We start from the raw sequence: 27,178 nt of genomic DNA, 5'->3' as shown, positions 1-27,178 counted from the left end.
TAGATAGATATATAATATATAAAATCTATGAAGATATCTATATAAATCTATATATCTATATATCTATATATATCTCCAAATTGTTTCTCTCTTGCCACAGTATCCAGAGCCTGCCTCTCTTAGATCAGATTAACACATGAAGCTAAAAGCAGCACAGTTAACAATTTTATCATCAGCTAAACCAGAAGGCATGAAGGAAACCTCTTCAGAAACTAAATACTTTTAAGCTATAAGAGTGATGGGTATTGATGTCACTTGATCAATTTGGTGTTGCTAATTAACAGTCACTACTCAGTTTGGCTAGAAACAGCTTTGGTGTGATCTTTTATCACATGTATTAAGACACTGACGTGAAGTGGTAAAGTAGAAGCCAGGAAGCCTGGCCATAGGCACAGCCTAGTAAGGTGAGCCTGAGTGGTTTTACGAGTGTCAGATTGAGGGGCAGAAACAGAGCTGGAGCCGAGCTGTCAGCTAACGGGGCCCAGCCCCACCTGAGTCCACAGCTTTCTGATGTCAGAGCAAGTAGTGGGAATCGTCTAGCCCTAAGTGTCTGCACTCCCACTGGTGACACCTTAGCTATAATTAAGCTAGGTGATTCTGGTTTTTTGTTTTTCCTATTTACATATGCTAATCCTGGCTCTCACTTATAGTACTACCTACCTATTCTACCTCTTAGAGTTACCAAAATGTTTAATAATACGTTAGTTGAGGGACACCTGGGTGGCTTAGCGGTTGAGCATCTGCCTTCAGCCCAGGCGTGATCCTGGAGTCCGGGATGGAGTCCCACATCGGGCTCCCTGCATGGAGCCTGCTTCTCCCTCTGCCTGTGTCTCTGCCTCTCTCTGTGTGTCTTTCATGAATAAATAAATAAAATCTTTAAACAAAAAATAATAATACCTTAGTTAAATAACTTTGAGTGGGTTTGTATGTATAAAATCATTAACAGGGTAACAAAGTTTGCATCATTAAAGATTTATTTAATCCAAGAGCAAAGGGCAGAGTTTTAAGTAGTTCATTCCTTTAAAACTTTTAAAACATGTTTAACAGTTTACAAAAGTCACATGCTTATTATGTGTTTTCCAAGTCAACAGTACAAAAATATATGCAGCGAGAAGTGAGAGCCCTTCCAATTTCCTGTCTCTCTACAGGGGTAGCCATTGTATCATTCCAGAGCTTTTTCATACATTTATGTGTATGGTAGGAGTTTTATTTTTTATATGGGGTTTTATTTTTTAACATAAATTGGATTGTGGTACACATCCAGGCAGCCTTTCTTACTTACTAGATCGTGGGCCTCTTCCCTTATCTATAGATGTAGATATACCTTATTTTTATGACTCTGTCCTATAATTATTTCACATCTTCATCATGACGCACATACTCATCCTGCACATTCTCACTGTTACGAGTAATGCCATGGGAGTATTCTCGTACATGCCTGTTCCTTCCTGTGCAAGCATGCTTGTGTAAGCTGCGAACCTGTGAGTGCAGGTTAAGTGTTGCCTGTTACCACCCATGACAACCCGTGATGTACAAAATGCAGAGTGATGAGTTCTGGAGACAGTACAGTGCCAGGAAAATGTGATGTTCTAAGCCGCGTGCGCTTCTGTCCTTCTATCGGCTAATGTAATTGCAACCTAGTGTGCATTACTGAATTTTAATGAAAAGGTCTCCTCTGCTGTGATGCCACAAGTTAACACTTCAAAGAAGAGCGGAGTTTGAAGGTTACATGTCCTTTTAGAAGACTTTTGTTTCCATGCAGACTTTAAAAAGGAGCATGTGTGTGGTCAGAGTGTCACGGCCACTTAAAGCAGGGCTGCCGACCCCTGAGATGGCCAGACGGGCAGCAGGCAGCAGTGTGCGGTGAGGGCTGAGGGTCTGGCGGCAGGCAGCAGGTCGCAGAGTCCTTTCTGTGTGTCCACTCCTGCATTTTGATGTTGAGACGATGGGTGAATGGGTTTATTCCAATGTAATATGCTGTTGGTGCCACATTGGAGAAATGGGACTAGTTGGCTCGCTACTCAGTTTAACCACATAGCGACAAGGTGTAGCAAGTCTTGAACACACAGCTTCCCACCCCCAAAAACTGTAGCACTTTTTTTGGTTGAGACTTTTATTAAATACAAAATCCAGGTGATTTTTATGGATTTAGGAAATGTAAAGTATGTTGGCATGAGGTTTGACCTTTCAGAATATATCCACTGACACCACCACTGTCCTTTCTCCCCAGTGCTTGGTCTGGTCCTTCCCATATGGGCAATAGCACTCATCTCGTTTGGTGTCGCGCTGCTGTTTGCCCTTTTTGTATGGCTCTTTGTGTGTCCATGGATGCGGAGGAAAATAGCAGGTAAGGGCTTTTTTATTCTCCTGATTTACAAAATCCCTCATTCCTGGGGGCTTCAGGTATAATCCACAGGTACCATTACTAACACGGGAAACTGGAACATAGCACGGAGTTACTTGCCCCATCCTCCTCTCTCGGCTCCTGACTGCTTTCCAGCTCAGATTTTTCTTAGTAGCTTGTGACTTGGGTCAGCAATACAGTCCTGGTTGCCTCGGATAATTGGAACTTAACTGTTCAGTCAGGTTTTACCAGCCCGATGAAAAACAGTAGTCTTCAGGGAAATGCAAATTCACACTACAGTAAGATACCATTTCATACCCACACAAATGGCTGAAAGTATGGAGACTAGTATTTCAAAGCATTGATGAAGAAGTGGAGTAACTAGAATTTTCGTGCATTTATGGTGAAATGGAAAATGGTACAACCACTCCAGAAATGAGAAATTTCCTGTAAAGTTAAGCATATCTTTAACCACATGACCCAGTAATTTCAAGAAAAATGAAAACACACATTCATAAAAAGAGTTGTATGCAGCCATTCTGTTATAACAACTAGAAACAATCCAAATGTTCCTAAATAGGCGAAAAGGTAACCAAATTGTGGTATATTCATACAGTAGAAGCCTGCTTAGCACTAAAGAGAATGAACTGCCCATAATATAAAGAATTTCACAGACATTATTTTGAGCAAAAGGAGCCAGATTACAGAAGAGTATGCACCAGGTCAGAAAGCTGCCAGAGTTGTTTTTCTGTCATTAACAACATAATTCCAAGGCTTGAGGCCACATGTTTTTAATAAGGGCTCTCAAAAGAAAAGAAGTATTTACTTTTGGCCTCAGCGTGTGCCTTACAGTGTGTTTAGTGTGGACATATCTGAATTTGAAAACCCACATTTCAAAGCAGAGCAAAAACAAATGAGACCCCGAATAGTTATGATGCCAGTTCTTACCAGATTGCTTTCTAGACTTAACACAATATAAATTAAAATTCCAGCAAGATATTTTGTAGATTTAGACAAGCTGCTTTTAAAATCTGTATGGAGGGACGCCTGGGTGGCTCAGTGGTTGAGCATCTGCCTTTGGTTCAGGGCGTGATCCTGGGGTCTTGGGATCAAGTCCCACATCGGGCTCCCCATAGGGAGCCTGCTTCTCCCTCTGCCTGTGTGTGTCTCTGCCTCTTTCTTTGAGTTTCTCATGAATAAATAAATAAAATCTTTAAAAATAATAATAAATTTTAATTTAAAAAATAAAACCTATATGGAAAAGTAAAGGAACTAGGATAGCCAGAAACAATTCTGAAGAAGAACAAGTGGGATGATTCATACTACTCAACTCATGCTTAATATAAAGCCACCAGACTGTGTGGTATCAATGAAGAGATAGAAGCCCACGTTACTAGAACAGACAAGTCCAGAAACAGGCCCGCACAAATACGGCACACTGATTCTCACCAAAGTCAGAGGCACTGCAGTGGAGAAAGTTGTCTTTCAACAAATGGCATTAGAACATTTGGACATCTGGATACGAGAAAAAGAACCTTAAGTTAAGCCTCACACCTGTAAAAAACAGTTAACTCAAAGCACATCGTAGATTTAAATGAAAATAGATTTAAAAAATAGAAAGTAGTAAGAGTTTTAGGGAAAAAAAATAAAATGTATAATATTTGCCCATATTTTTTGAGCCATTCAAATTGGTGTATTGTGATATCTCGTGATTTTATTTTTTAAAATTTTTTATTTATTCATAGAGATGCAGAGAGAGAGAGAGAGACAGAGACAGAGACACAGGTAGAGGGAGAAGCAGGCTCCATGCAGGGAGCCTGACGTGGGACTCGGTCCGGGGTCTCCAGGATCGCGCCCTGGGCTGCAAACAGTGCTAAACCACTGCGCCACCGGGGCTGCCCATATCTCATGATTTTAATGTACACTTCTGTGATGACCAGCGACATGGAGTACCTTTCCATGGACTTATTTGCCATTTGTATAGCTTTGCTGATGGAGTAGGTGTTCAGGTTTTTTGCTCATTTTATAACCACTCTTTTCAGAGATTTCTCTTTATGTTCTGAATACAAGTCCTTTGTCAGGGGATTTGCAAATACTTCCTCCCAATCTTAGCTTGTCTTTTCATTCCCTTTATAGTGTTTCTCACAGAGCAAAATGCTGTTAAGTTTTTAATCTTGATGAAGCACAGTCTATCAACTTCTTTTTTTGTAAATTGTATTTTGGGTATCACATCTAAAAACTCTTTGTTTCACTCACAAAAGTTTTTTCCCTTTTTAAAATTTTTATAAAAATTATAAATGTTATAGTTTCACTTATATAACATTCTGAACAAGACCACACTACAGGTACAGAGACCAGGTCTGTGGCTCCCAAGGAGCTGGGCAGGGGATCACACTACACGGGCAGCTTTATCCTGATCCAGGTAGGGGTTACACGGGTATAAACATGTCTGAGGATCAGGACGGACAAGCATATGCACATAGTCAACTTACTATGTGTAAATTTAAAAGTTAAGGGATCCCTGGGTGGCGCAGTGGTTTGGCGCCTGCTTTTGGCCCAGGGCGCGATCTTGGAGACCCGGGATCGAATCCCATGTCGGGCTCCCGGTGCATGGAGACTGCTTCTCCCTCTGCCTATGTCTCTGCCTCTTTCTCTCTCTCTGTGTGTGACTATCATAAATAAATTTTTAAAAAAATTAAAAAAAATTTAAAAGTTAATAATAGGGCAGCCCAGGTGGCTCAGTGGTTTAGTGCCGCCTTCAGCCCAGGGTATGATCCTGGAGACCCCAGATCGAGTCCCGCGTCAGGCTCCCTGCACGGAGCCTGCTTCTCCCTCTGCCTGTGTCTCTGCCTCTCTCTCTCTCTCTCTCTCTCTCTCTCTCTCTCTCTCTCTCTCTCCCCTTTCTGTGTATTCTCATGAATAAATAAATAAAATCTTTTTTTAAAAAAGTTAATAGTAAAGAGATCCACATTAATGCATACTACTTCAGACTGGATAGTAAAGCCACATCAATAATGGATTGAAAACTAGGGGCTGGCTTCCCTCAAGTTAACCCCGCCCCCTGCTCTCTGCTGAGAATAAATATCACCTCCTCCATTCATACAGAGTAACAGCCTAAGGCAAGCCCCTTAAAACATACCGCTTGTCTGATTTAACCACATACTTAAATGCTTTGACTTTTAAAGGCTTTCTAATAGCAGAACATTCTCATCAAAGACAAGATAAAAATCTTTGCATTCCAGCTTCAGGCTATACTGTGACAGCAGGAAACTAATATTGCTCCCCATTCTGGCTTCCCAAGAGTTTTTTAGTTTTTTTCAATCAATGCCATATTTTGATATTTCAGTATATATTTCTTGTTTGGTTATTTTAAGTACACATTAGTGATTAAGGACACAGACCATAAAGCTAACCTGCCAGCATTTTACCCCCTTGGTGACTCTGGGCAAATGACTTCATCTCTCTGTACCTCAGTGTGCCCATTAATAAAAAGCAGAGAATAATGAAACCTGTCTCTTGTAAGTGTTAACATTTTTTGCTTATTTATTGTATCTTTATAAATATTATCTTCTCTCATTTTGATTATAAGCACCTTGTGGTCAGAGATCTGTGTGTACCTTTTTTTCCTGTAGTGCATAACAGAAATGTAGTGTTAGAAGGTCTGTATTTCTGAGAGAGAGAGAGAGAGAGAGAGAGAGAGAGAGAGAGAGAGGTGTGATGGAGATTCTGTGAGTGTATCCAGCAGAAGAACTGAGAAGATAGTGCATTTTAGTTCTATACATGAGAGCTTAGAAATTTGCCCAGGAGAATTTACAAGCAGCGAGATCATTAAATTAGCCGTACCATATCTCAGATCTGATTTAAAAGAATACTGTAGATCTTTAAAGCAGCTTTAAAAAAAAATCTCTTCTCTTTGAAAGTAAAGGATTTTCAAAAGTGAGTAGAATCTCTCTGTTCCTTTTTGGAAAATGATTTACTTGTTTCCTATTATTTGGTGACCTGAAGAAGTCAGAGATCAATAATTTATTGAATGGAAGAAAACCAAAGATTATAACTAATATCTCTGAAGATAAAAAAGAATAAATATTTCAGTGATTTTGAGGTTAGTTTAAGAAAATAGAAGACCCGTCCAGATGGTTGTAGGATTACAGAATGTTAGCCCTGGAAGGGACCATGGGGACTGGATCTAGCTCTCTCTGTTGGTTTTGGAGGAGATAGCTGAGGCTTGAGCCCCACTCTTGTCCTCAGTATCTGAATTTTCTGGCTTGCATTTCCCAGATAATTAAACTCTACACTTTATTTTTTCTATCTAGCTATAACTATTTTTTTCATTTCCAAAGTAAGTACTAAAGATAAATATTCATTTTTATATTTTAAAACTTGCAGTTATGACTATATTTTCTTTAGGCAAATTACAAAAAGAAGCTGCTTTATCACGAGTGTCTGATGAAAGCCTCAGTAAAATTCAGGAAGTGGAGTCCCCAGTATTTAAAGAGCTACCAGGTGCCAAGGCCAATGACGACAGCACCGTCCCTCTCACGGGGCTGGCTGAGGAGCCGGCTGGGACCTCGGAAGGCACAACAGTGGGAAACCACCCCCGGGCCTCCTACGGTAAGATGTTTGCAGAGGATCTGGGTTTGCATGGTGGCAGAGAGCAGGTCCTAGGGGCTGCTGGCAGGGAGGAGCTGGCGGGGGGGGGGGGGGGTTGGGGTTGGGCACCAGCCGGTCCTGCCTCCAGATAGCTAGGTTTTAGCGTTCCCCAGTTTTGTTTTGGGAGAACCCAGGGCCTAAAGAAGTGTCAGAAAACCATGCAGTCAACAGAGCAGGCTCACTCTGGTCCTGTGCTTTTCTTCCAAGACCTCTGTGTAGTCTCATCAGTGGCACCAGGGGCCTGTGCACCACCCTGCGCACTGCCCCAGGCACCTCCTGGGTTGCAGGCACCCAGCTGCTGGAGGTTGGCCCTTCCAGCTTGCTAATAAGCTTGCCTCCCTCCTGGAAGACACAAGGAGAAACTGAAATTGAATCAAGGAGGTCATCCTGCTGTAGAATCACAGACACCTCAGGAAACATCTACTATTGTCCTGCAGGTGGGGGGGAGAAGGGAGTCTTTCATCTTCTAACATTTGTGGATACCGATTGGCGAGTGCCAGCCTCTGCCAGGCCTGTCCGGGCCTGCCCACTTCCCTGCAAGATGGGGACCTGGCACCTACTTCCGCTTCCCGTAGGTGTGGTCTCACACTTGGCCCAAAGAAAGCAGATGAATTTTGCCCCACTGAACTTAATTAGCCTTTAAGGAGCACCTAGAGTATCTGTCTCACAGTGCACTGGATTTTGCCCCTCATTTATGAAGTTTGCCCAAAATAAGTTCCTTCTAAGGATTCTCCCTTTGTTGGGCACTAGAATCAGGACAAAAGGGCTGTGGTCATTTTTGGAAGACACTTTTTAGGAGAAAAATCACATCATTTTCAAAAGCCGTATTATTCCTACGTTTCCAAGTTTCCTTTATTTCAACCATATTACATGTCCTTTATAGTTAATTTGGAAAAGAAAGCATGTGAAAACATTGAGAGTGCCCCATAACCCACATCTCCAGAGATAACCAACATCACAAGGAGGGAGGAGTGATTCCTCCCGGAAGTGGGGTATATTTGGAAGGCGAGACAGGCAGCCTCTCATTAACCTTCCAGGCCGGGCGCTGTCCATGACCCACGGCTCCGCACGCTCGCCCATCTCCAACGGCACCTTCGGCTTCGACGGGCACGCGAGGGGCGACGGGCACGTGTACCACACGGTCCACAAGGACTCGGGGCTCTACAAGGACTTGCTGCACAGGATGCACGCGGACAGGGGCCCCGAGGAGAGGCCCACGCAGGAGAGCAGCGCCCGGCTGCTGCGCCGCAACAACAGCTACACCTGCTACACCGCCGCCATCTGTGGGCTGCCCGTGCACGCCACCTTCAAGGCCGCCGAGTCGTCCTCGGCTGCAGAGGACAGCGAGAAGCTGGTGGGTGACGCCGTGTCCTACTCGAAGAAGAGGCTTCGCTACGACAGCTACTCGAGCTACTGCAACGCCGTAGCGGAGGCCGAGATCGAGGCAGATGAGGGAGGCGTGGAAATGAAGCTGGCGTCCGAGCTGGCGGATCCCGACCAGCCCCGAGAGGACCCTGCGGAGGACGAGAAGGAGGAGAAGGACACAGCCGAGGTCCACCTCCTGTTCCACTTCCTGCAGGTCCTCACCGCCTGCTTTGGGTCCTTCGCGCACGGTGGCAATGATGTAAGGTAGGTCCGCCTGTGGCTCCGCAGCGTGTGCCAGGTGCCGTCCTGGGTGTCGGGGTGCCGACCCCGCCCCGGAAGTGCGCGGGTAGGGAGTAGGTGGGGATGCCGGGCCGGGTCAGCGTGGGCATCTGAGGGAGCGTGGGCCGAGGACAGTAGGTGCACAGGCCGGAGGCAGGGGGGAGACAGCATGGACACGACAGTAAAAGGCAGCAGGTCATAGGGGACTGAAATATGTAGTCTCTGTTCTCTTCGTACAGGCCGAGAAGCCCTAGTCAGGTCACTTGTTTTCCGAAAGCCTTGGTATCCCAATCTGTAAAACGGGAGTAAAACTACTACTGGCCTCAGGGAGTTTCTATGGGGATTAAGTGAGATGCTTTATTTAATGTGCTTACCACAGTGCTCCTCCCATGGTCAGGATCCACGTATTTTCCTCATTACTATTACTCTTACTATGATTATCATCAGGCCTCATGTTTCTGTCCAAATCAGGAAAATGTGCTGTTGTTGTATTTCTTATTGCCCAGATACAAGAGTCTCCATTTAATAGCTGTGGGTTTCCATGCACTGCCTAGCCACGTGCAGTTCAATTTCTGTTCTTCTTAAAAGAAGTTGTCCTACCAGACAAGAGGCACTGACATCTTGGGTGCCACTCACTGTTATATAGGCATTGCCATGTTACTGTATTTGACGCATTGTATTCTGTCCTTTGTTTTTTCGACTGCCCCCACACACACCTAGCACCACTGTACTTCCTCCTCCTGATCTAAAATTCTTCATTGGGGGGCCCCTGGGAGGCTCCATCAGTGAAGCATCTGCCTTTGTCTTGGATCTTGATCCCCAGGGTCCTGGGATCGAGTCCCTCATCAGGCTTCTTGCTCAGTGGGGAGCCTGCTTCTCCCTCTCCCACTGCCTGCTGCTCCCTCTGCTTGTGCTTGCTCTCTCTTTCTCTCTCCCCTCCCTCTTCCTCTCCCTAAAGCAATGTAGACACCAACCCATAGGTCCAGGAAGCTCAGAGTAGCAAGTAGGATAAATGCCCCCAAGAAACTATACCTAAGCATATCATTTTCAAACTAGAGTATCAGATTGGAACACTTGGGTGGCTCAGTGGTTGAGCATCTGCCTTTGGCTCTGGGCGTGATCCTGGAGTCCTGGGATCAAGTCCCACATTGGGCTCCCTGCAGGGAGCCTGCTTCTCCTTCTGACTATGTCTCTGCCTCTCTGTGTGTATCTCTTGTGAATGGATAAATAAAATCTTTAAAAAAGAAAAAAAAAAAAGAAGGAAGGAAAATGAAAGATAAATTCCTGTAAGAAGCCAGAGGAAAAAAAAACTTACAGAGGAACAAAGATAAGAATTACATCCATCTTCTCCTCAAAACCATGCAGTTGAGAATAAGGGGGAAATATTCAAAGTGTTGAGGGAAAAAAAATCCACCAACCTAGAATTACATACCCTGTGAAATTGTTCTTCAGAAGTGAAGGAAAAAAAGACCTTCTAAAGTGAGCAAAAACTAAGGGAGTTTGTTGCCAGAGAAATATCTCGCCTTGAAAGAAATGCTCAGAGAAATTCTTCAGAGAAAAGAAAAATAATATAGCTCAGAAACTCAGATTTACATAAAGATGGGAAGAACATCACAGAAGGATTAAGTTAAAGGCAAAAATAAGTGTTTTTCTTATTCCTAATTGGTCTAAAAGATAACATTTCAGAATGATTCTAACAGTGTATCAATTATTCAGTTATGTATGCTAATATGTATTATGTATACAGTTACCTAAATATAGTTTAATATATAAACATATCTCAACAAATTAAAAAGAATAGAAATAATACAATGTCTGCTCTCAGACCACAATTGAATAAACTATACACACACACACATCCATACATACATACACACAACTGTATATGTATATATGTACCTACATAGATAACTATATATGTATGTATGTATATATAATTGATCTTCGAACAACATGAGTTTGAACTGTTCAAGAGGAGAGAAAATGAAATCATACAAAATGCTCAATTAAAGGGCAAAAAAAATTGGAAGACAAAAATAGGAAACAATAAGGCCAACAAATAGAAAAGAGTAACAGATTTGGTAGATATTGATCTCCTACATCAGTAATCATTTTGAATGTCAGTGGTCTAAATGCATCTATTAAAAGACAGAAATTGTTGGACTGTGTCAAAAAACAAGACCCAAATATATGTTGTCATAAGAAATCCACTTTAAATATAAAGACACATTCTGGGGATCCCAGGTGGCTCAGCAGTTTAGCGCCTGCCTTCAGCCCAGGGCATGATCCTGGAGTCCCGGGATTGAGTCCCACATAAGGCTCCTTGCATGGAGCCTGCTTCTCCCTCTACCTGTGTCTCTGCTTCTCTCTCTCTCTGTGTCTCTCATGAGTAAATGAATAAAATCTTAAAAAAAAAAGTATATATATATATATATATATATATATATATATATATATATATATAAAGACACATTCAGTTTAAAAGGAAATGGAAGGAGGAAAATGTACCATGCTAACACTAATCCAAGGAAAACAGAAGTTACTATATTAATTTCAGACAGAACAGACACAGACAATTAGTAAGGATATAGTTGAATTCAATAAACTCATCAAATCAACTGGATATAACTGACATCTGTGGACTACTACTTCATCTAACAAAGCAGAATTCACATTCTTTTTAAGCTTATATGGAACATTCAGCAAGATAGGCTATATTTTGGACCATAAAACACACCTGAACCCATTTAAAAGAACAGAGCTAATACAGTGTCTGCTCTCAGAGTACAATGGAATTAAACTAGAAATCCAGAACAGAAAGATAATTGGAAGATCCCAGAATACAAGAAGAGGAGATAACACACTTCTAAATAATACATGGATCAGAGGATAAATTTTTAAATATTTTAAACTAAATTAAAATGAAAACACATCAAAATTGGTGGGATGCAGCAAAAACAGTGGTTAGAAATTTATAGCATTGGATGTATATATTAGAAAAGAACAAATATATAAAATCAGTAGTCTAAATTCCTATCTAAGGAACCTAGAAAAAGAGGAGAAAATTAAATCCAAAGTAAGCAGAGGAAATAATTAGAAAAGAAATCAGTGAGATTGAAATCAGGAAATCAAAAGAGAAAATAAGTGAAACCATAGGCTAATTCTTTGAATAGATTAATAAAGTTGATAAGCCTCTAGCCAGGCTAAGACAAAAAGAGAGAGGATACAAATTACTAATATCAGAAATGAAAAAGCAGACTTCAGTAATGAACCACTTTGCCCATAAATTTGATAGTCTAGATGAAAAAGACTAATTCCTTGAATGACACCATTTGTCAGAACTCACGAAAGAAGAAACAGACTATCTGAAAAGGCCTGTATCTATTAAAGAACTTAAATAAATCATATAATAACTTTCCAAAACAGAAAGCTCCACGCCAAATGAAAAAATAAAAAATTAAATAAATATATAAAAATAAAAAATAAAAAAATTAAATTAAGAAAAAAAAAAAAAAGCTCCGTACCCAGATGGGTTCACTGGTGAATTCTGCCAAACATTTAAGGAAGAAATTATGCCAATTCTCTACAGTCTACTTCAGAATATAGAAGGAGAGGGAGTACTTCCTAACTTATTCTGTAAGGCCAGTATTACCTTATTACCAAAGCCAGAAAAGACATTGACATCAGAGAGAACAGACTAGTGTCTGTCACAAACATGGACGTACAAATCCTCAAAAAAATATTAGCAAACTGAATCCGGCAGTGTATAAAAAGAATTAAATGCCATGACCAAATGATGTTTATCCCAGGTATGCAAGTCTGGTTCACCATTCAGAAATCAGTTAATGTAATCCATCACATCAGTAGGCTAAAAAGGAAAAATCACATGATCATATCAATAGATGCAGAAAAATCATTTCACAAAATTCACCACTTATTCATGGTAAAAACTCTCAGTAAGAATAAAGGGGAACTTCCTCAACTTGATAAAGAATATCCACAGAAGACCTACAGCCCGCATTATAATTAATGACGACAAACTGAAAGCTTTCCCACTAAGATCAGGAGCAAGGCAAGGAAGTCTCCTTTCACCGCTCCTTTTCAACATGTACTCTAAGTTCTAGATGATGCAATAAGAGATGAAAAGGTATACATGCAAGGATTACAGACCGGGAAGAAAGAAAATGGTCTTTCTTTGCTGATGACATGATTATGTAAAAAAAATGGAAAAGAATCAACAGACTCCTGAAATGTATAAGCAGTTATAGCAAGGTTGCAGGACACAAGGTTAATAGACAAAAGTCAGTTGCTTTCCAACATACCAGTAATGAACAGGTGGCATTTGAAATTAAAAACAGACTACTGGGTGCACCTGGGTGGCTCAGTCAGGTAAGTGCCTGCTGTTGGCTCAGGTCCCAGGATTGAGCCCGGCATCAGGCTCCCCACGAGACGAGTGAGGAGTCTGCTTCTCCCTCTGACCTTCCCCTCTCTCATGCTCTCTTTCTCACTCTCTGTCTCTCTCAAGTAAATAAAACCTTAACAACAACAACAAAATCAAGAATACTGTTTATATAATGAAATGCTTAGGTATAAATCTAACAAAATATGTATAAGATCTAGATGCAGAAAACTACAAACCTAATGAATAAAATCAAAGAATTAAATGGGGAGATTTTCCACATTTAAGGATAGAAAGACTCAATATTGTCAAGGTGTCAGTTCTTCCCATCTTGATCTATAAATTCATTACAATCCCAGCAAGTTATTTTGTGGGTATCAACAAACAGTAAAGTTTATAAGGAAAGGCAATAGACACGCCACACGCCCCTGCAGCATGAGGCACTGCTCTGGATGGACCAGCTCTGCACCCTTTCTTAGCGAGATGGCCCACATCCGCTGAGGGCACCTTTACTGTCCACAGCAGGTCCTAATCCCTCCTGTCCCACCCACACTGGGCTCCAGTCCAGTGCGGGCAATAAAAGTGGTCTCCTTCTTGCTCCTGAAAAAAAAAAAAAAAAAAAAAGGCAATAGACTCTGATTAGCCAACACCTTACTGAAGGAATGGGACAGAGTTGAAGGACCAATACTACCCAACACCAAGACTTATTAGAATATAGCTACAGTAATCAAGACTACAAGTAATCAAGACGTGGTATTTTTTTTTAAAGTTTTATTTATTTATTCATGATAGAGAGACAGAGAGAGGCAGGATCGCAGGCAGAGGGAGAAGCGGGCTCCATGCCAGGAGCCCGACACAGGACTCGATCCCGGGACTCCAGGATCGCGCCCTGGGCTAAAGGCAGGCACTAAACCGTTGAGCCACCCAGGGATCCCCGACTGTATGGTATTGGTAAAAAGAATAGTTAGTTAAATCAGTGAAACAGAATAGAGCTCAGAAATAGGCCCCCATAAATATAGTCAGTTGGGATCCCTGGGTGGCGCAGCAGTTTGGCGCCTGCCTTTGGCCCAGGGTGCGATCCTGGAGACCCGGGATCGAGTCCCACATCAGACTCCCAGTGCATGGAGCCTGCTTCTCCCTCTGCCTGTGTCTCTGCCTCTCTTTCTCTCTCTCTGTGACTATCATAAGTTTAAAAAAAAAAAAAAAATATATATATATATATATGGTCAGTTGATTTTTAATAAAGGAAGAGCAAAGGAGATAGAGTGGAGCAAAGAGAGTCTTTTCAACAAACGGTGCTGGAACAACTAGACATCCATGTGCAAAAAAAAACCCTATCTGGACATAAACCTTACAGCCTTGAGAAAAAGTAACTCAAAATGGATCACAAGCCTAAACGTAAAGTGAAAAATTATAAAACTCCTAGTAAGATAACACAGGAGAAGACATAGATGACTGTGGGTATGGTGATGACTCTTTAGATAAAATACCAGTGGCACAGTCAATAAAAGAAATACTAGATAAACTGGGCTTTATTAAAATTGGAAACTTGGGTGTTGTGGAAGACGGCGTCAAGAGAATAAGAAGACAAGGCGGAACCTGAAAGAAAACATTTACAAAAGACATATCTGCTAGAATAGTAATATACAAAGAACTCTTAAAACTCCACAATAAGGGCGCCTGGGTGGCTCAGTCTGTTCAGTGTTGCCTGCAGCTCAGGTCCTGGGATTGAGCCCCATGTCCGGCTCCCTGCTCAGGGGGAGTCTGCTTCTCCCTCTCCCTCTGCAGCTCCCCTTGCTTGTGTTCTCTGTCAAATAAATAAAATCTTAAAAAAAAAAACCCACAACAATAAGAAAACAAACAACCCAATTAAAAAATGAGCCAAACACCTTACCAGACACCTCACCAAAGAATGCAGCACCCGAGTGGCTTGGTCAGCTAAGCATCCAACTCTTGGTCTCAGCTCAGGTGTTGATCTCAGGGACATGAGCTGAAGCCCCTAGTTGGGCTCCACACTGGGCATGGAGCCTACTTAAAACAAAACAAAACTGTGGCATCCCCCAAATCAGTCCACGTGTGCCTGCTAAGGGCCTGAGTGACAGTGGGTTGAGGGGAAAGAACATGAGCACCTGAGTCCTGCCTCGCTGCTGACAAGACTTTGGCATCCATTTGCTCCAGTAAAATGGAAGCAATAATACCTAGTTGCAGGGTGGGTGTGTGAGAAGTCACGATTAGAGACGGTGTTTACAGTCCATCGCATGGGTGCTGACACAGCTGCCCAACTGGTAGCCAGTATTAGTAGCAATGCTGGTAATGACAATGGAAATAGAGGAAAAATGGAAGAGAAAAAAGAACGGAGTTTTTGTATCCACTTGTGATATTTCAGTACTTTAAAAAATGAGTAAGTCACACACCCAGGAAGGGGGCTACTGTAAAAAAAAAAAAAAAAAAAAAAAAAAAACAGAAAGACAAGTGTTGGCAAGGATATGGAGACACTGGAGGTCTCGTGCACTGTTGGTGGGTGTGTAAATCGGTGCAGCTGCTGTGGTAAACAGTCTGGAGCTTCCTCAAAATATGAAAAGTAGGACCACTGAAAGATCCAGCAAGCTTACTTCTGAGTATGTCCCCAGAAGAACTACAGGCAGGGTCTTGAGGAGGTATCGGCACCCCCGGGTCCATGCGGCATCATTCACAGTAGCCAAGGGGCAGGAGTGAGCCAGGTGTGCGTGGCAGGTGAACACTGCACAAGATGCCGCTGTACATCCAGTGAGTGTTTGGCCTTGAAAGGGGACTTGTGCTACCACATGGATGAGCTCTGAGGACATCATCAGAGTGAAATAAGCCTGTCACCAAAAGGCACGTACTGAACCCTTCTACTTCTCTGGGGTACCGAGAGTAGTCTGGCCCCTAGAAACAGAAAGGTGGTGGTGAGCCGCTAGGGGAAGGGGCCAAGGGACCAGCTGTTCTGTGGGTGCCAGATTCTAGATTTGCAAGGTGAGGGGGTCCTAGAGATCCACTGCACAATGGTGTGCACTGCTTACCATGACTCCACTGCACTTAAAAATGGTTAAAGTAGTAAGTCCAGGGTTTTTTTTTCACCATAATAAAAAAGTTAATAAACCATTTCAGTCAGCACTAGGTTGCCTGGGCGGTGCACAGACACAGTCAAATGGACTTTCCTCCAGCCCGGCAGCCACCATGTGTCATGCACAGAGCCTTGTGCGCCGCCACATGTATGTCACTCGTCTCTTTTTCCCTCCCAGTAATGCCATTGGTCCCCTGGTGGCTTTGTGGCTGATTTACGAGCAAGGCGCAGTCCTGCAAGAGGCAGTTACCCCTGTCTGGCTGCTGTTTTATGGAGGAGTTGGCATCTGTACAGGCCTGTGGGTCTGGGGCAGAAGAGTGATCCAGACCATGGGCAAGGACCTCACGCCCATCACGCCCTCCAGGTAAGCTGAGGGCTGGCAGGATGGCAGGGCCACCGTCGTCTGAGGCCCCAGGCCGAGGTCCCAGTGAGGCAAGGGCTCAGCCCCATGGTCGCCCCCAATGCACCGCACACCCCTCCGTCCACGGGGGCAGGTCAGGGAGAGAGTGCGAGGTGGGGAGAGCAGGAGGGAGAGCCTTTGGAGAGCAGGAGGGAAGGGGAAGAGAAGCCCCAGGCCTGGCCCAGGCCAGGCTCCCCTCCGGTGTCACCCCTTGGGAGGGGGAGGCCATGGGGATGCACACTGCCTTGTGCCCAGGGTCTGCATTTCCTGAAAGTTCCCTGCCACGCCAGCTTCACGTGCAGGATCGAAGCAGCTCAGAGCCCCGGAGGGCACCCCCACACACAATCGCTCCGTTGTGTGACCCTCATACGCTAGGGTTTAAGGACACACACACAGGACAACTTGGAGAATACAGTGAAACTTGGAACTACCTGTCCTAAGAAGTCTTTTCCCCTTTGAAACCCACTGTAATGAAAGACTCTTTTTAAGATTGATTTGAAGAAAAATGAGCTGAGAACAAAATTCCCTTTTTTGCAATAAGTACACATTGAAAAAATGGGAGGACATTTTTTTTTCTCTACCGCTTTAGAAATGACTAATTTAGCATTTTGTACACAGCAGGGATTTCTGACCCAGTTACTACAGTGTGTGTTTTTTGAAAACCTATCAGAAAAAGGCAGCTTTTTAGGGCTGTAAACAGTATACTGCACAGTTTTAGTGTGAATTGTTGCCCTGATGCAGCAGTTCCTTTTCTGTTAATGTCATCTGGCCCAGTCAGCAGCCAGCAGTCATCCCAAAGAATGTTCTGGTGAGACTCTGGCCCTGGGGTGTCAGTGGGGCTGATACAGAGAGTGCCTGTGACTGTGACATGTCTCTTGTGCCCCTCCCGCAGCGGCTTCACCATCGAGCTGGCCTCTGCCTTCACAGTCGTGATCGCCTCCAACGTCGGGCTTCCCGTCAGCACCACGCACTGCAAGGTAGGTGTGTCCGTCGGGCTGCTGGGGCTGGTACACAGTCGCCCAGCAGATCTGAGAAGAGCTGGAGGTGCCTGGTGTAGGGTTGGTTGTGCAAATGCAGGATGGAATTCCTTAGCATGGGGAGTGTTGGAGCTGCAAGGAACTCAAAATATTAAGGAAGAGGAAATGGTCTTGGTACCATTTCTGGGATTTATCTGGGGTCACCCAGGAAGGAGCCAGGACTAGAACTCAGGTCTGCCCAGTATCTGGAGAGAATGGTCATACATACCCAGTGGGCCTCCTACATACAAAAATATTCACTAACTTCAACAAAGCAAAAGGCACTTCCAGATTTTTCCTAGGTTCATTTGTTCATGTCATTCGTACCTGCTCTGTGTGAGGCACTATGGTAGGTACTGCAGTGACCTAGACAGAGACAGCCATCTGCATTCGCACACAGTTTAAAAATGTCAACCAATTCTATTATATTATTATAATAAACCATGTTTATTATAAACAAATACCATGAAATGTGAAAGGCTTGGTGCTTCAAATATTAAAATGTCAGGTGGTGTTTATGGGGATATTTTAAGTGGGCCAGCTGACAAATCTGGAGCCTGTTGCATGGAGAATCAGCCTCATTGAAAAGAGGCTTTTTGTTTCCTTGTTTTTTCCTTTTTTGCTAACAGTGTATAGAAAATCCTCAATTTCCACAAATTTTCATTATGAAAATCACCAGCACTTACTGAGTGCTTGGGATATGCCAAGCACTGTGTTTAGGGCTTCCTACATGTGCAATAAATACATCATTTAATCCCACAGCAACCCTATGAGATTGGTAGTCATTACCAATTTACAGATGAGAAAACTGAGGCCTCCCGAGTTAGGTCACTCTCCCAAGATCATGCATTTAGTGTATGCTCGAGCCAGGATTCAGACCTTGACCTCATGCTCCGTGCCTCCTAGTTGTCACAGTGATCTTGGTTAACGGTGACCAAGCACAGCTAGGACATGTGGGGCGGGTGCTGTTTTAAGTGCCCTGTGAATATTAACTCGTTTAATCCTCCCAAGAACCTTTTGAGGTGAGTGCTAACATGACCTCAGCTTCACCAATGAGGAAACTGAAGACAAGTTAAGTGACGTCCCCAAGATCGAACAAGCAGGGAGGGGCCCAGACTGTGGTCCTGACCTGGCAGGGTGGCCCCCACCGTGCTCTCCAGCAGCCTGCCCTGCGCACCTGTCAAGTACAAAGAAGGAAGGCAGGAAAAGTGTGGTGTGCTCCTCCCCTCCCGCCACTGTGGCTGTTCTGATTTCAGTTATTGAAAAGTTAGTTGTAAGAAGCACATGTTCGATGAAATATCTCAAACAGTACAAAACTCTGTGGAATGAAAAGTGATCATCCTCTGCCTTATTCGACATCAACTTCAATCCACTGGTGCATGGGAGCATAGAGGAAATGCCTCTTAAAAATATATTTTTCTCCCAAAGAAATAGGCTTTGAACTTTTCTGCAGGTGTGAAGAGTCTTTGGGGCTGCTTTTAAATCAATGTTCCTGTCTTTTTAATCATTAACCCTGCATGTCAGCAAGTCTAGTGAGGGCCACCTCTTTCACACCAGTTGAAAGATCTCTTGAAAAACCAAGTTTGGTTTCCCTGGACCATTACCTATCAGCAGTCTAACCTATATGAATGTATAAAGTGTTATAACTGACAATACTTCTCTTGCTAAAACACTAAACTTAAAAAAAAACACTAAACTTTATAATAAATTTATAGAAATAGATGAAAAGTATAATGAGCCCATAAAAACCCATACTCTCTGTTTTAATCTTTGTCATTCCCCCAATATTTATATTTATACTATAATGAGGAGATGCTCCTAAGGGATTTATATTCAGTTTGTCCAGGACCTTAATGAATAAATGCATATGTCATCATTATCCTAAAATATCTACATAAATCACATGATAGGTTTTGTTTCCTAAGAATTGATGGTAAGTTGAGTTAGGATAGCTGGTTGGCACTTAAAATGAAGTCTCCTTGACACGAGACCACAGTTGATGTCAGCTGTCAAGGAGACAGGAGCCAGACCTCAACTTGGATCCTGACCAGTCTCACCACTGTCACCTGTCATGGACTGGCGGACAAAGCGCAGAGCTAGGCGCCACAGTAGCTTGACTAAAGTCAGGGTCTTAGCTCTCCAGACCTCACCACAGATGGGAGCCTGAAGCCCAGGTGGTGAGACGCTGAGAAGGGCTTGGGGCTGCCCTCAAGGGGAGTACCTGGCCTCCTGGGAGCACCCGGCCCCCCCACAGAACACCCAGCCTTCCAGGATCACCCGGCCTTCCAGGATCACTCTGGCCTCCCGGGATCACTTGGCTCCCCACCCCTGGGATCACCCCCACCCCCATCAGCGGGCCTCCCACAGAGCACCCGACCTCCTGCAGCACCAGCTCAGCCCTCCCTGAGCCCCACGCAGCAGGTGCAGGGGGGAATATGAGCGATACAACGTGGCGCTAGGAACAAGGCTTGTGTGTGCGACACCGTGATTCTGGAAACATCCAGAGGGCGCTGACCTCCACGTAAAGTCTCGACTGAAAGCCGTTGTGTTTTCAGGAATAATCACACCACGTGTTGGATTTTTCCAGCTTCCTGCTTCCTCTCCTAGCTGCGTCTTAGGTTTTTTGCCTAGAGCCACCTTCTGCAGAAGGGGGGCAAACATTAAGAACTTGGTAGGAAAAAAGATGGAAACCATTGCTGAAAATAAGCTTTTGAATGTATCTGACTGCATTTTCATTCATGTTTTTTCCTAAGTGTACTACTTAGCTAAGAGCATAGTTTAAATTTTATTTTCCCCCTTTTAGAACATTTATAAACCTCCGCTAAGTGATACAGATGTTAGTCGAATGTTTCATTTGGAAAAGGATAATTAGAAAAGTCTTATTATCCAGAAAAATGTAATAGTATAATATATTTATTTCATAAGGCACAGGTAAGACAAGTTTTGTTCTCTATAAATCTCTCGGTGTCATACCTTTCTGTATTTTACATCAGAGAGTTCAGTTCACTAGATATTTTCCTGGGACAGTGTCCCAGGTTAAAGTTAAAAGCCTTAGTTAAAAAAAAATAGAAACAACTCTTGAAAATAAAAGTATCCATAGATGTATGTTTCTGTACGTGTTCATTGCTCTTCCCTTTGGTGAGCCTTGATCAGCTTTGGTCTTCAGCCCTGGCTACAGCAGACAGTAGCCACTGTTGAACACATTTGTGAGCTTTTTTTTTTTCTTTCAAGATTTTATTTATTTATTTATTTGGCCAGCGGGGCGGGAGAGGGGAGATGTACAAGTGGGTGAAGGGGCAGAGGAAGAAGCAGACTGCCCACTGAACAGGGAACGGGACATGGGGCTCAATCCCAGGACCTGAGTTGAAGGCAAGCACTTAACCGACTGAGCCACCCAAGTGCTCCATTTGTGAGCTTTTTTTTTTTTTAAAGATTTTATTTATTTATTCATGGGAGACACACACAGAGAGAGAGAGAGAGAGAGAGAGGCAGAGACACAGGCAGAGGGAGAAGCAGGCTCCATGCAGAGAGCCCAATGTGGGACCCGATCCTGGGACTCCAGGATCACACCCTGGGCCAAAGGCAGGCACCAAACTGCTGAGCCACCCAGGAATCCCCCGCATTTGTGAGCTTTTTAACAGTGATTCAGAGTGGTGGTGTTATCCAAAAATGTCTTAATTCCATGGGAGGGGTGGTTTGGGATTATTCTTTTCTGTGAATTACCCACATTGTTCATTTATATTGATGACATAAATGATTACTTAGCCAGCCTTTGGACAGGAATTGCTTTTAGGAAACACTACTGATTTTAACTTAATATTATAATTTCTAATTTAATTTTACTAATTCTTACTCTTTGGTTTCCCTGCTCCTCAATAATTCTATTGCTCCTGGTGCCAGTGATGGCCTTAAGCTGGAAACACATTTGATGAAATTCAGCATGTATCTCTAAAACACTGCTAGAAATCTGTAAAGATGACCAAACCCACCATAAAAATACAGAACTATAGAGCTTGTCTGTCAGCAATAGCTAGCACAAAAATGTAATAAGAACAAGACACCTCCAGAATTGCAGCAAAAAGATATTTTTGAATAATCCTAATAAATGTGAGTGGATATATGAAAAAAAGACACAAAACTTTGGAAAGAAGACTTGCAGATGAGACAAACAAGCTAAATGGGAAAACTAAGTTTATTGGATGGGAAAACTAAATTTTATAAAGATAGGAGTTCCCTGCAGGGCACCTGCTAGCTCAGTCCGAAGAGCATGTGGCTCTTGATTTCAGGATCATGAATTCAAGCCCCATGTTGGCTGTACAGATTACTTAAAAATTTTTTTAAATAAAAAATAAAAATATATGTTCCCCACAAACACAACCCCAACCAAGTTTTTCTTCTAATTTTACAAAAGGAGACCAAAGTGAATTTGGTAGGTTAAATTAGCAAGAACATAAGGTGACCTAAAAACATAGTGAGGAAGGACTAACCTAACCAGAGAGAAAGTTGAAAGTACATGGAGGCAGGATAACAGTGTGGATGAGAACAGTTTGAGTTGGGGAAGATGACAAAGTTCTGAAGATGGACGGTGCTGATGGTTGCAAAACAATGTGAAAATATGCCACTCAGTTGTACACTTAAAGATGGCTAAAATGATAAATGTTATTTTATATGTATTTTATCACAATGAAAATATTTGATATTTCTATAAAAACAGTAGATAGTCCAGAGATAGAACCTATTATATAGAAGCATATAGTTTGATGATGTTGGGTAAATGATGTTGGGTAGCTGGCTGTCAATCTAGAAAAACAAAGTTGGAAACACAACTCTCAAAATATGTATCTGATGCCGTAGATAGCATTTTGAAAACATTTTAAAATTTAGAATAAAACAATCTTATTTTAGAAAATTTACAGTAAAATGGAATTAAATATTTATCAAATATTCAAGGATAGATCACAAGACAAAAGTGCAGCATACTTTGTCGTATGGAATTAGAAACTTGAAACAAAGCAAAATAGTGAATTGAGAAAATATTTGCATTAAATAAGAATTAATATTATCATTCAATAAAGACCCCACATAATTAAGGGGACACATTTAGATTCCAGTTGGTCAAAATACATGGAGAGATAATTTTATATACAGTAAAGTGTACAATTGGTGTACAATTGGAAAAATAAAAGTTCAGCCTAGGAGTAATTAGAGATGCAAATTAAAGTAACAGTAACATGTTTTTGTTGATTGGTTAGCAAAACAGAACAATTTGCAGGATTATTACAGTGTGCTGAAATTCACAAATTATGAATGACCTTGTACATTTACAACTGTTGGTAAAACTGTTTGGCAATATGTAATAAGATCCTGTTGTTCCTCTAAGCGGCACTCCATCTGATACATGGCAGGGAATTGGCAAATTACCATTTTGCAACCATCGTAGTAAAGACAGGAATTGCTGAGTCTTTGGCAGAGGTGGGGAGGGAGGTTGAGGAGGAACAGGGTATTTTAATAGTATGAAAATGTTTCTTCATAGATTGTGACAGAAGGTTAAAAACTGAATTTGGGTAAAGGGTATATGGAGTTGTTACAACTTGCCTCCAAGTTTCAAATTATTTCAGAGATAATTTCCAAATGCACCCTTTAAGTTGTTGAATCACTCTATTGTACACCTAAAATTAATATAACCGTGTATGCTATGTTGGAATTAAAATAATAATTTTAATTATTAAAATAATAAAATAAAAATAATAAAATAATTTAAAATATTAAAACTAAATAAAAATAATAAAAACTAAATGCCCCCTTTAATAATCCATTTCAGGGAATATTATTTTTTAAGCCCAAATATAAGCTATATGAATGAATACATTGATCATGGAACCATTTTCAATAGAGAAAAATTGGAAGCAAATGAGAAGTGGTTGAATTAAGGTATATCCATCTAAAGGGCATGCTGCTTTTTGTGATAATCATAAAGACTGTGAACACTATGGGAAGGTGCCTGTAATATAATGTTAATTTTTTAAAAATTTTATTTATTCATTCATGAGAGATAGAGAGAGAGAGAGAGGCAGAGACACAGGCAGAGGGAGAAGCAGGCTCCATGCAGGGAGCCCGATGTGGGACTCGTTCCTGGGTCTCCAGGATCACGCCCTGGGCTGAAGGCGGTACTAAACCACTGAGCCACCCAGGCTGCCCTAATGTTAATTTTTTTAATAAAAGAAATAATGTGCTCTATTATTTACAAATAAAAGTATATTGATAAAGAAATACAAGAAAGGAATATATAAATAGGACAAGTGGGGATCTGGATAATTGTCCATTCCTCCTAGTACATAAACTTGCTATATTATTATTCTAACTTTATGCTTTTTTAAAAAGCATTGTAAGAAAGGAAGAGGGAAGAGATAACATGGAAACTTGAGCGTGTCCTCCCTAAGGGAGTCCAGAACAACCAGAGGGGCACTAAAACCTGCTCCCGGGAGACAATGCTGCATAACAGCAGCTGGTGCCTGTGGACTTGACCGTGTTAGGGGACCAGCAGGAACCAGCTGATCCCTTAGGCAGCAGAAAAACCTCGGTTGTCTCTCATGCTGTAGGAACTGCTAAGCCGGATTATCAGGTTCAGACAGGGTACTGGTTAGCGCCAAAGACTCTTAATACAGTAATCACTTTGAAGGCCCCTCCTGCATGTTAGTTACTGTCCTGGATGTGTTGTTGGCTTATCATGGCTTGGGTCGGCACATGTCAGATTAACTGCCTTTCAATATACTGCTGGTTTTGGTGTTGTAGTTTGCATCCATCAAAAATCTAAAGTGTTGGATTTTGTTTTTTCTGGTGGTTAGACCTGGTTGCTCTTTGAACCTCATTGGCCACTGAGGAGTATTTGAAGATCCATAGAAACAAAGCCTGTTCTATGGAGATATTAAAAATGCAGCCCACAGATAGGCATTCTGTTGAACTCTGAGCCCCACCAGAGCCTAAGTGAGGCATGAGATGTTACAGGCATTATACTTTCTTACAATTTTCATTTTTAGGATACTTAAAGTTGAGTCTTTTACTTTTTAAACTTTCAACAAACTGTAAAATTAATGGTGAATGTTTAGGAAAAGATTTGAATCAGTATTAACATTGTGATTTTCAAGTATCTATACCTGTCATTTAGTGACACATGAGTTCAGATCCAACAATATTTGTGCTCCATTTTATTTTATTCTACTTTGCTTTTTACTTTTTTAATACACTTGACACTAGCAAAAGTACAAAGATGGCCAGGCAGTTTGAGAGAGAGGACAAAACAAGTTTAAAATCAAAAGGCCAGGGATGCCTGGGTGGCTTAGCGGTTGAGTGTCTGCCTTTGGCCCAGGACATGATCCTGGAGTCCTGGGATCGAGTCCCACATCGGGCTCCCTGCATGGAGTCTGCTTCTCCCTCTGCCTGTGTCTTTGCCTCTCTCTCTCTGTGTTTCTCATGAATAAATAAATAAAATCTTAAAAAAAAAAAAAATCCAGAGCCCACGGGCGTCTGGGTGGCTCAGTCAGTTGAGCATCTGCTTTCAGCTCAGGTCATGATCCTGGGTCTGGGATCCAGCCCTACATCGGGCTCCCTGCTCAGCAGAATCTGCTTCTCCCTTTCCCTCTGCCACACCTGCCCCCACTTGTGCTCTCTCGCTGTCAAATAAGTAAATAAAATTTAAAAATTTAAAAAAGAAAAAGAAATCAAGAGGCCTGAGTTCTACTTTTCGGTCTGCTGTGATTTATAGGACCAGCTCATGCCCCTGAATCATCTCGGGATCTGTTTTATCCTCTGAAGAATGAATGATGTGGGTTGGATATTCTCAAAGGTCTTCTCCAGCTCCAACATTTAGGATGATGTTATAAGGGTACATTATTGTCGTTCCATCATGTAATTAAAGTAGTTTTATACATTGTGGTAAGCGGTATCCTCAATGTGGAATATTTAGAACAAGAACATTTAGTTTAGGGCAGCCCGAGTGGCTCAGTGGTTTAGCACCGCCTTCAGCCCGGGGCCTGATCCTGGAGACCCTGGGTTGAGTCCCACATTGGGCTCCCTGCATGGAGCCTGCTTCTCCCTCTGCCTGTGTCTCTCATGAATAAATAAATAAAAGCTTTTAAAAATTTAGTTTATAAGCCGTGGAGAGAAGAGAATCGTGTAATTGGCTGATGTTCCACTTAAATAGAGCAGAATATAGGTGGGAAGCCATATGGAAACTATATGTTGAGGAGAATAATCCTAAGGTAATTATACATAAAATCGAAATTATTTTAAAACTTTTTAACAAATTGAGGGGAAAGAATTGGTGACTTTATTAAACTCAGGTTCCTTCTGAGATCAGCCAGTTTACATTGGTTGAATATAGATCGTGTGTCTCACTTTTAAACTTGCGGCATCTGTTCTTACACTGCAATGTCTGTGCTCCCACAGGTGGGCTCAGTGGTGGCCGTGGGCTGGATCCGCTCCCGGAAGGCTGTGGACTGGCGCCTCTTCCGGAACATCTTCGTGGCCTGGTTTGTGACTGTGCCTGTGGCTGGGTTGTTCAGTGCTGCTATCATGGCTCTCCTCATGTACGGGATCCTTCCATACGTGTGATCTGTCGTCTTCCACCCAGTGCACAAGGGGTAGTCTGGTGAGGGGATGAGTGGGTGGCATTGACACACGTCCTGCCCGTGCATGGGCTGCCTGCCCGCCAGCCTCTCCATGTCGCTTTCATATGGTTCCAGGCCACACTGCTCACCTGCACTGTAGAGAGTCATCCTCCAGAGCTAACTTAACTACTGTACATAATGATGTGCATTAAACTGGTATTGTGGTGACATAACGTGGTGCAGTTACTTATATGTTAAATATATATGTATACATAGCATAGCTAGCATTATTTCAAACATACTCAAAATGGGAGTGGAGATGTATTGCCTAGAATTCAATATTCAACAAATCTTTGTACATAATGATTTCAGTGGCAAATCGTAAGAACCTTTTAAAAGGAGAGTATAGATTGGAAAGTGATACTTTTCCCATTGAACATACTAGAAGTGGGAATTGGGATGGATGGTGCCCATTTGGGAAGGTGTACGTCGTAGGTGTGCTCTTGAATAATATGTGGCAGGAGTTCACAAGTGCTTTCACTGAGGAATCTGTTCATAAACTGTGTATCGATTATGTAATATATCAGAATTGCTTCTGTAAATACTTAAAGCTATAATTTTTTAATGGCGTGCTTCCCTTACACTTTTTTGATCAGAGAATTTTTGGAAAGTACCAAAGAAGCAGGGGAATAGTTTGCCAGTATTATATTTTCATATCGTCTGTCTCCCCTTCTCATTAACCCTGCCGCTAATCTGTGCCACAGCGACACTGCCGGGTCCCTGAGCACCAGCGCCTGGTCACAGCATGTCCCACTCTGTGGCCCGTGCACCATGCCAGACACCGGCGAGCCCTGTGTGGCCGTCCGTGCAGAGGATGTACGTGCGTGACATGTCATCAGGCACCACATATCAAGTCCAGTTTAAATTCTCACCCCTGTTCTCCCCCGGCAGCCTGAAGAACAGAATTCTTGTCTCAAACACTAAGGCGAGTGATGGGACAGTCTAGGAATTCAGGAGCAGGGAGAGTTGAAATA

The 27,178-nt window shown here is 42.5% G+C and overlaps 1 protein-coding gene across 5 annotated transcripts in view; it reads left to right on the top strand.

Annotated features, from left to right (window-relative positions):
• The window catches only part of SLC20A2 (solute carrier family 20 member 2), a 101,052-nt gene extending 74,675 nt beyond the window's left edge, over positions 1 to 26,377 (top strand). For all 5 annotated transcript variants that reach the window (XM_055334738.1, XM_055334736.1, XM_055334735.1 and 2 more), the window contains 6 exons: positions 2,231 to 2,347; positions 6,752 to 6,955; positions 8,032 to 8,623; positions 16,301 to 16,486; positions 17,415 to 17,499; positions 25,984 to 26,377. In XM_055334738.1, the coding sequence (XP_055190713.1) occupies positions 2,231 to 2,347; positions 6,752 to 6,955; positions 8,032 to 8,623; positions 16,301 to 16,486; positions 17,415 to 17,499; positions 25,984 to 26,148 (1,349 nt within the window). In that variant the 3' untranslated portion in view covers positions 26,149 to 26,377. The remainder of the gene's footprint in view (positions 1 to 2,230; positions 2,348 to 6,751; positions 6,956 to 8,031; positions 8,624 to 16,300; positions 16,487 to 17,414; positions 17,500 to 25,983) is intronic.
• The last annotated feature ends 801 nt before the right edge of the window (positions 26,378 to 27,178 follow it).

Source organism: Nyctereutes procyonoides, unplaced genomic scaffold, assembly GCF_905146905.1.
Source record: "Nyctereutes procyonoides isolate TBG_1078 unplaced genomic scaffold, NYPRO_anot_genome, whole genome shotgun sequence".
Lineage (NCBI taxonomy): Eukaryota > Metazoa > Chordata > Mammalia > Carnivora > Canidae > Nyctereutes > Nyctereutes procyonoides.
Note: the sequence above shows the minus strand (reverse complement) of the source record. Positions and strands in the feature narration are given on the sequence as shown.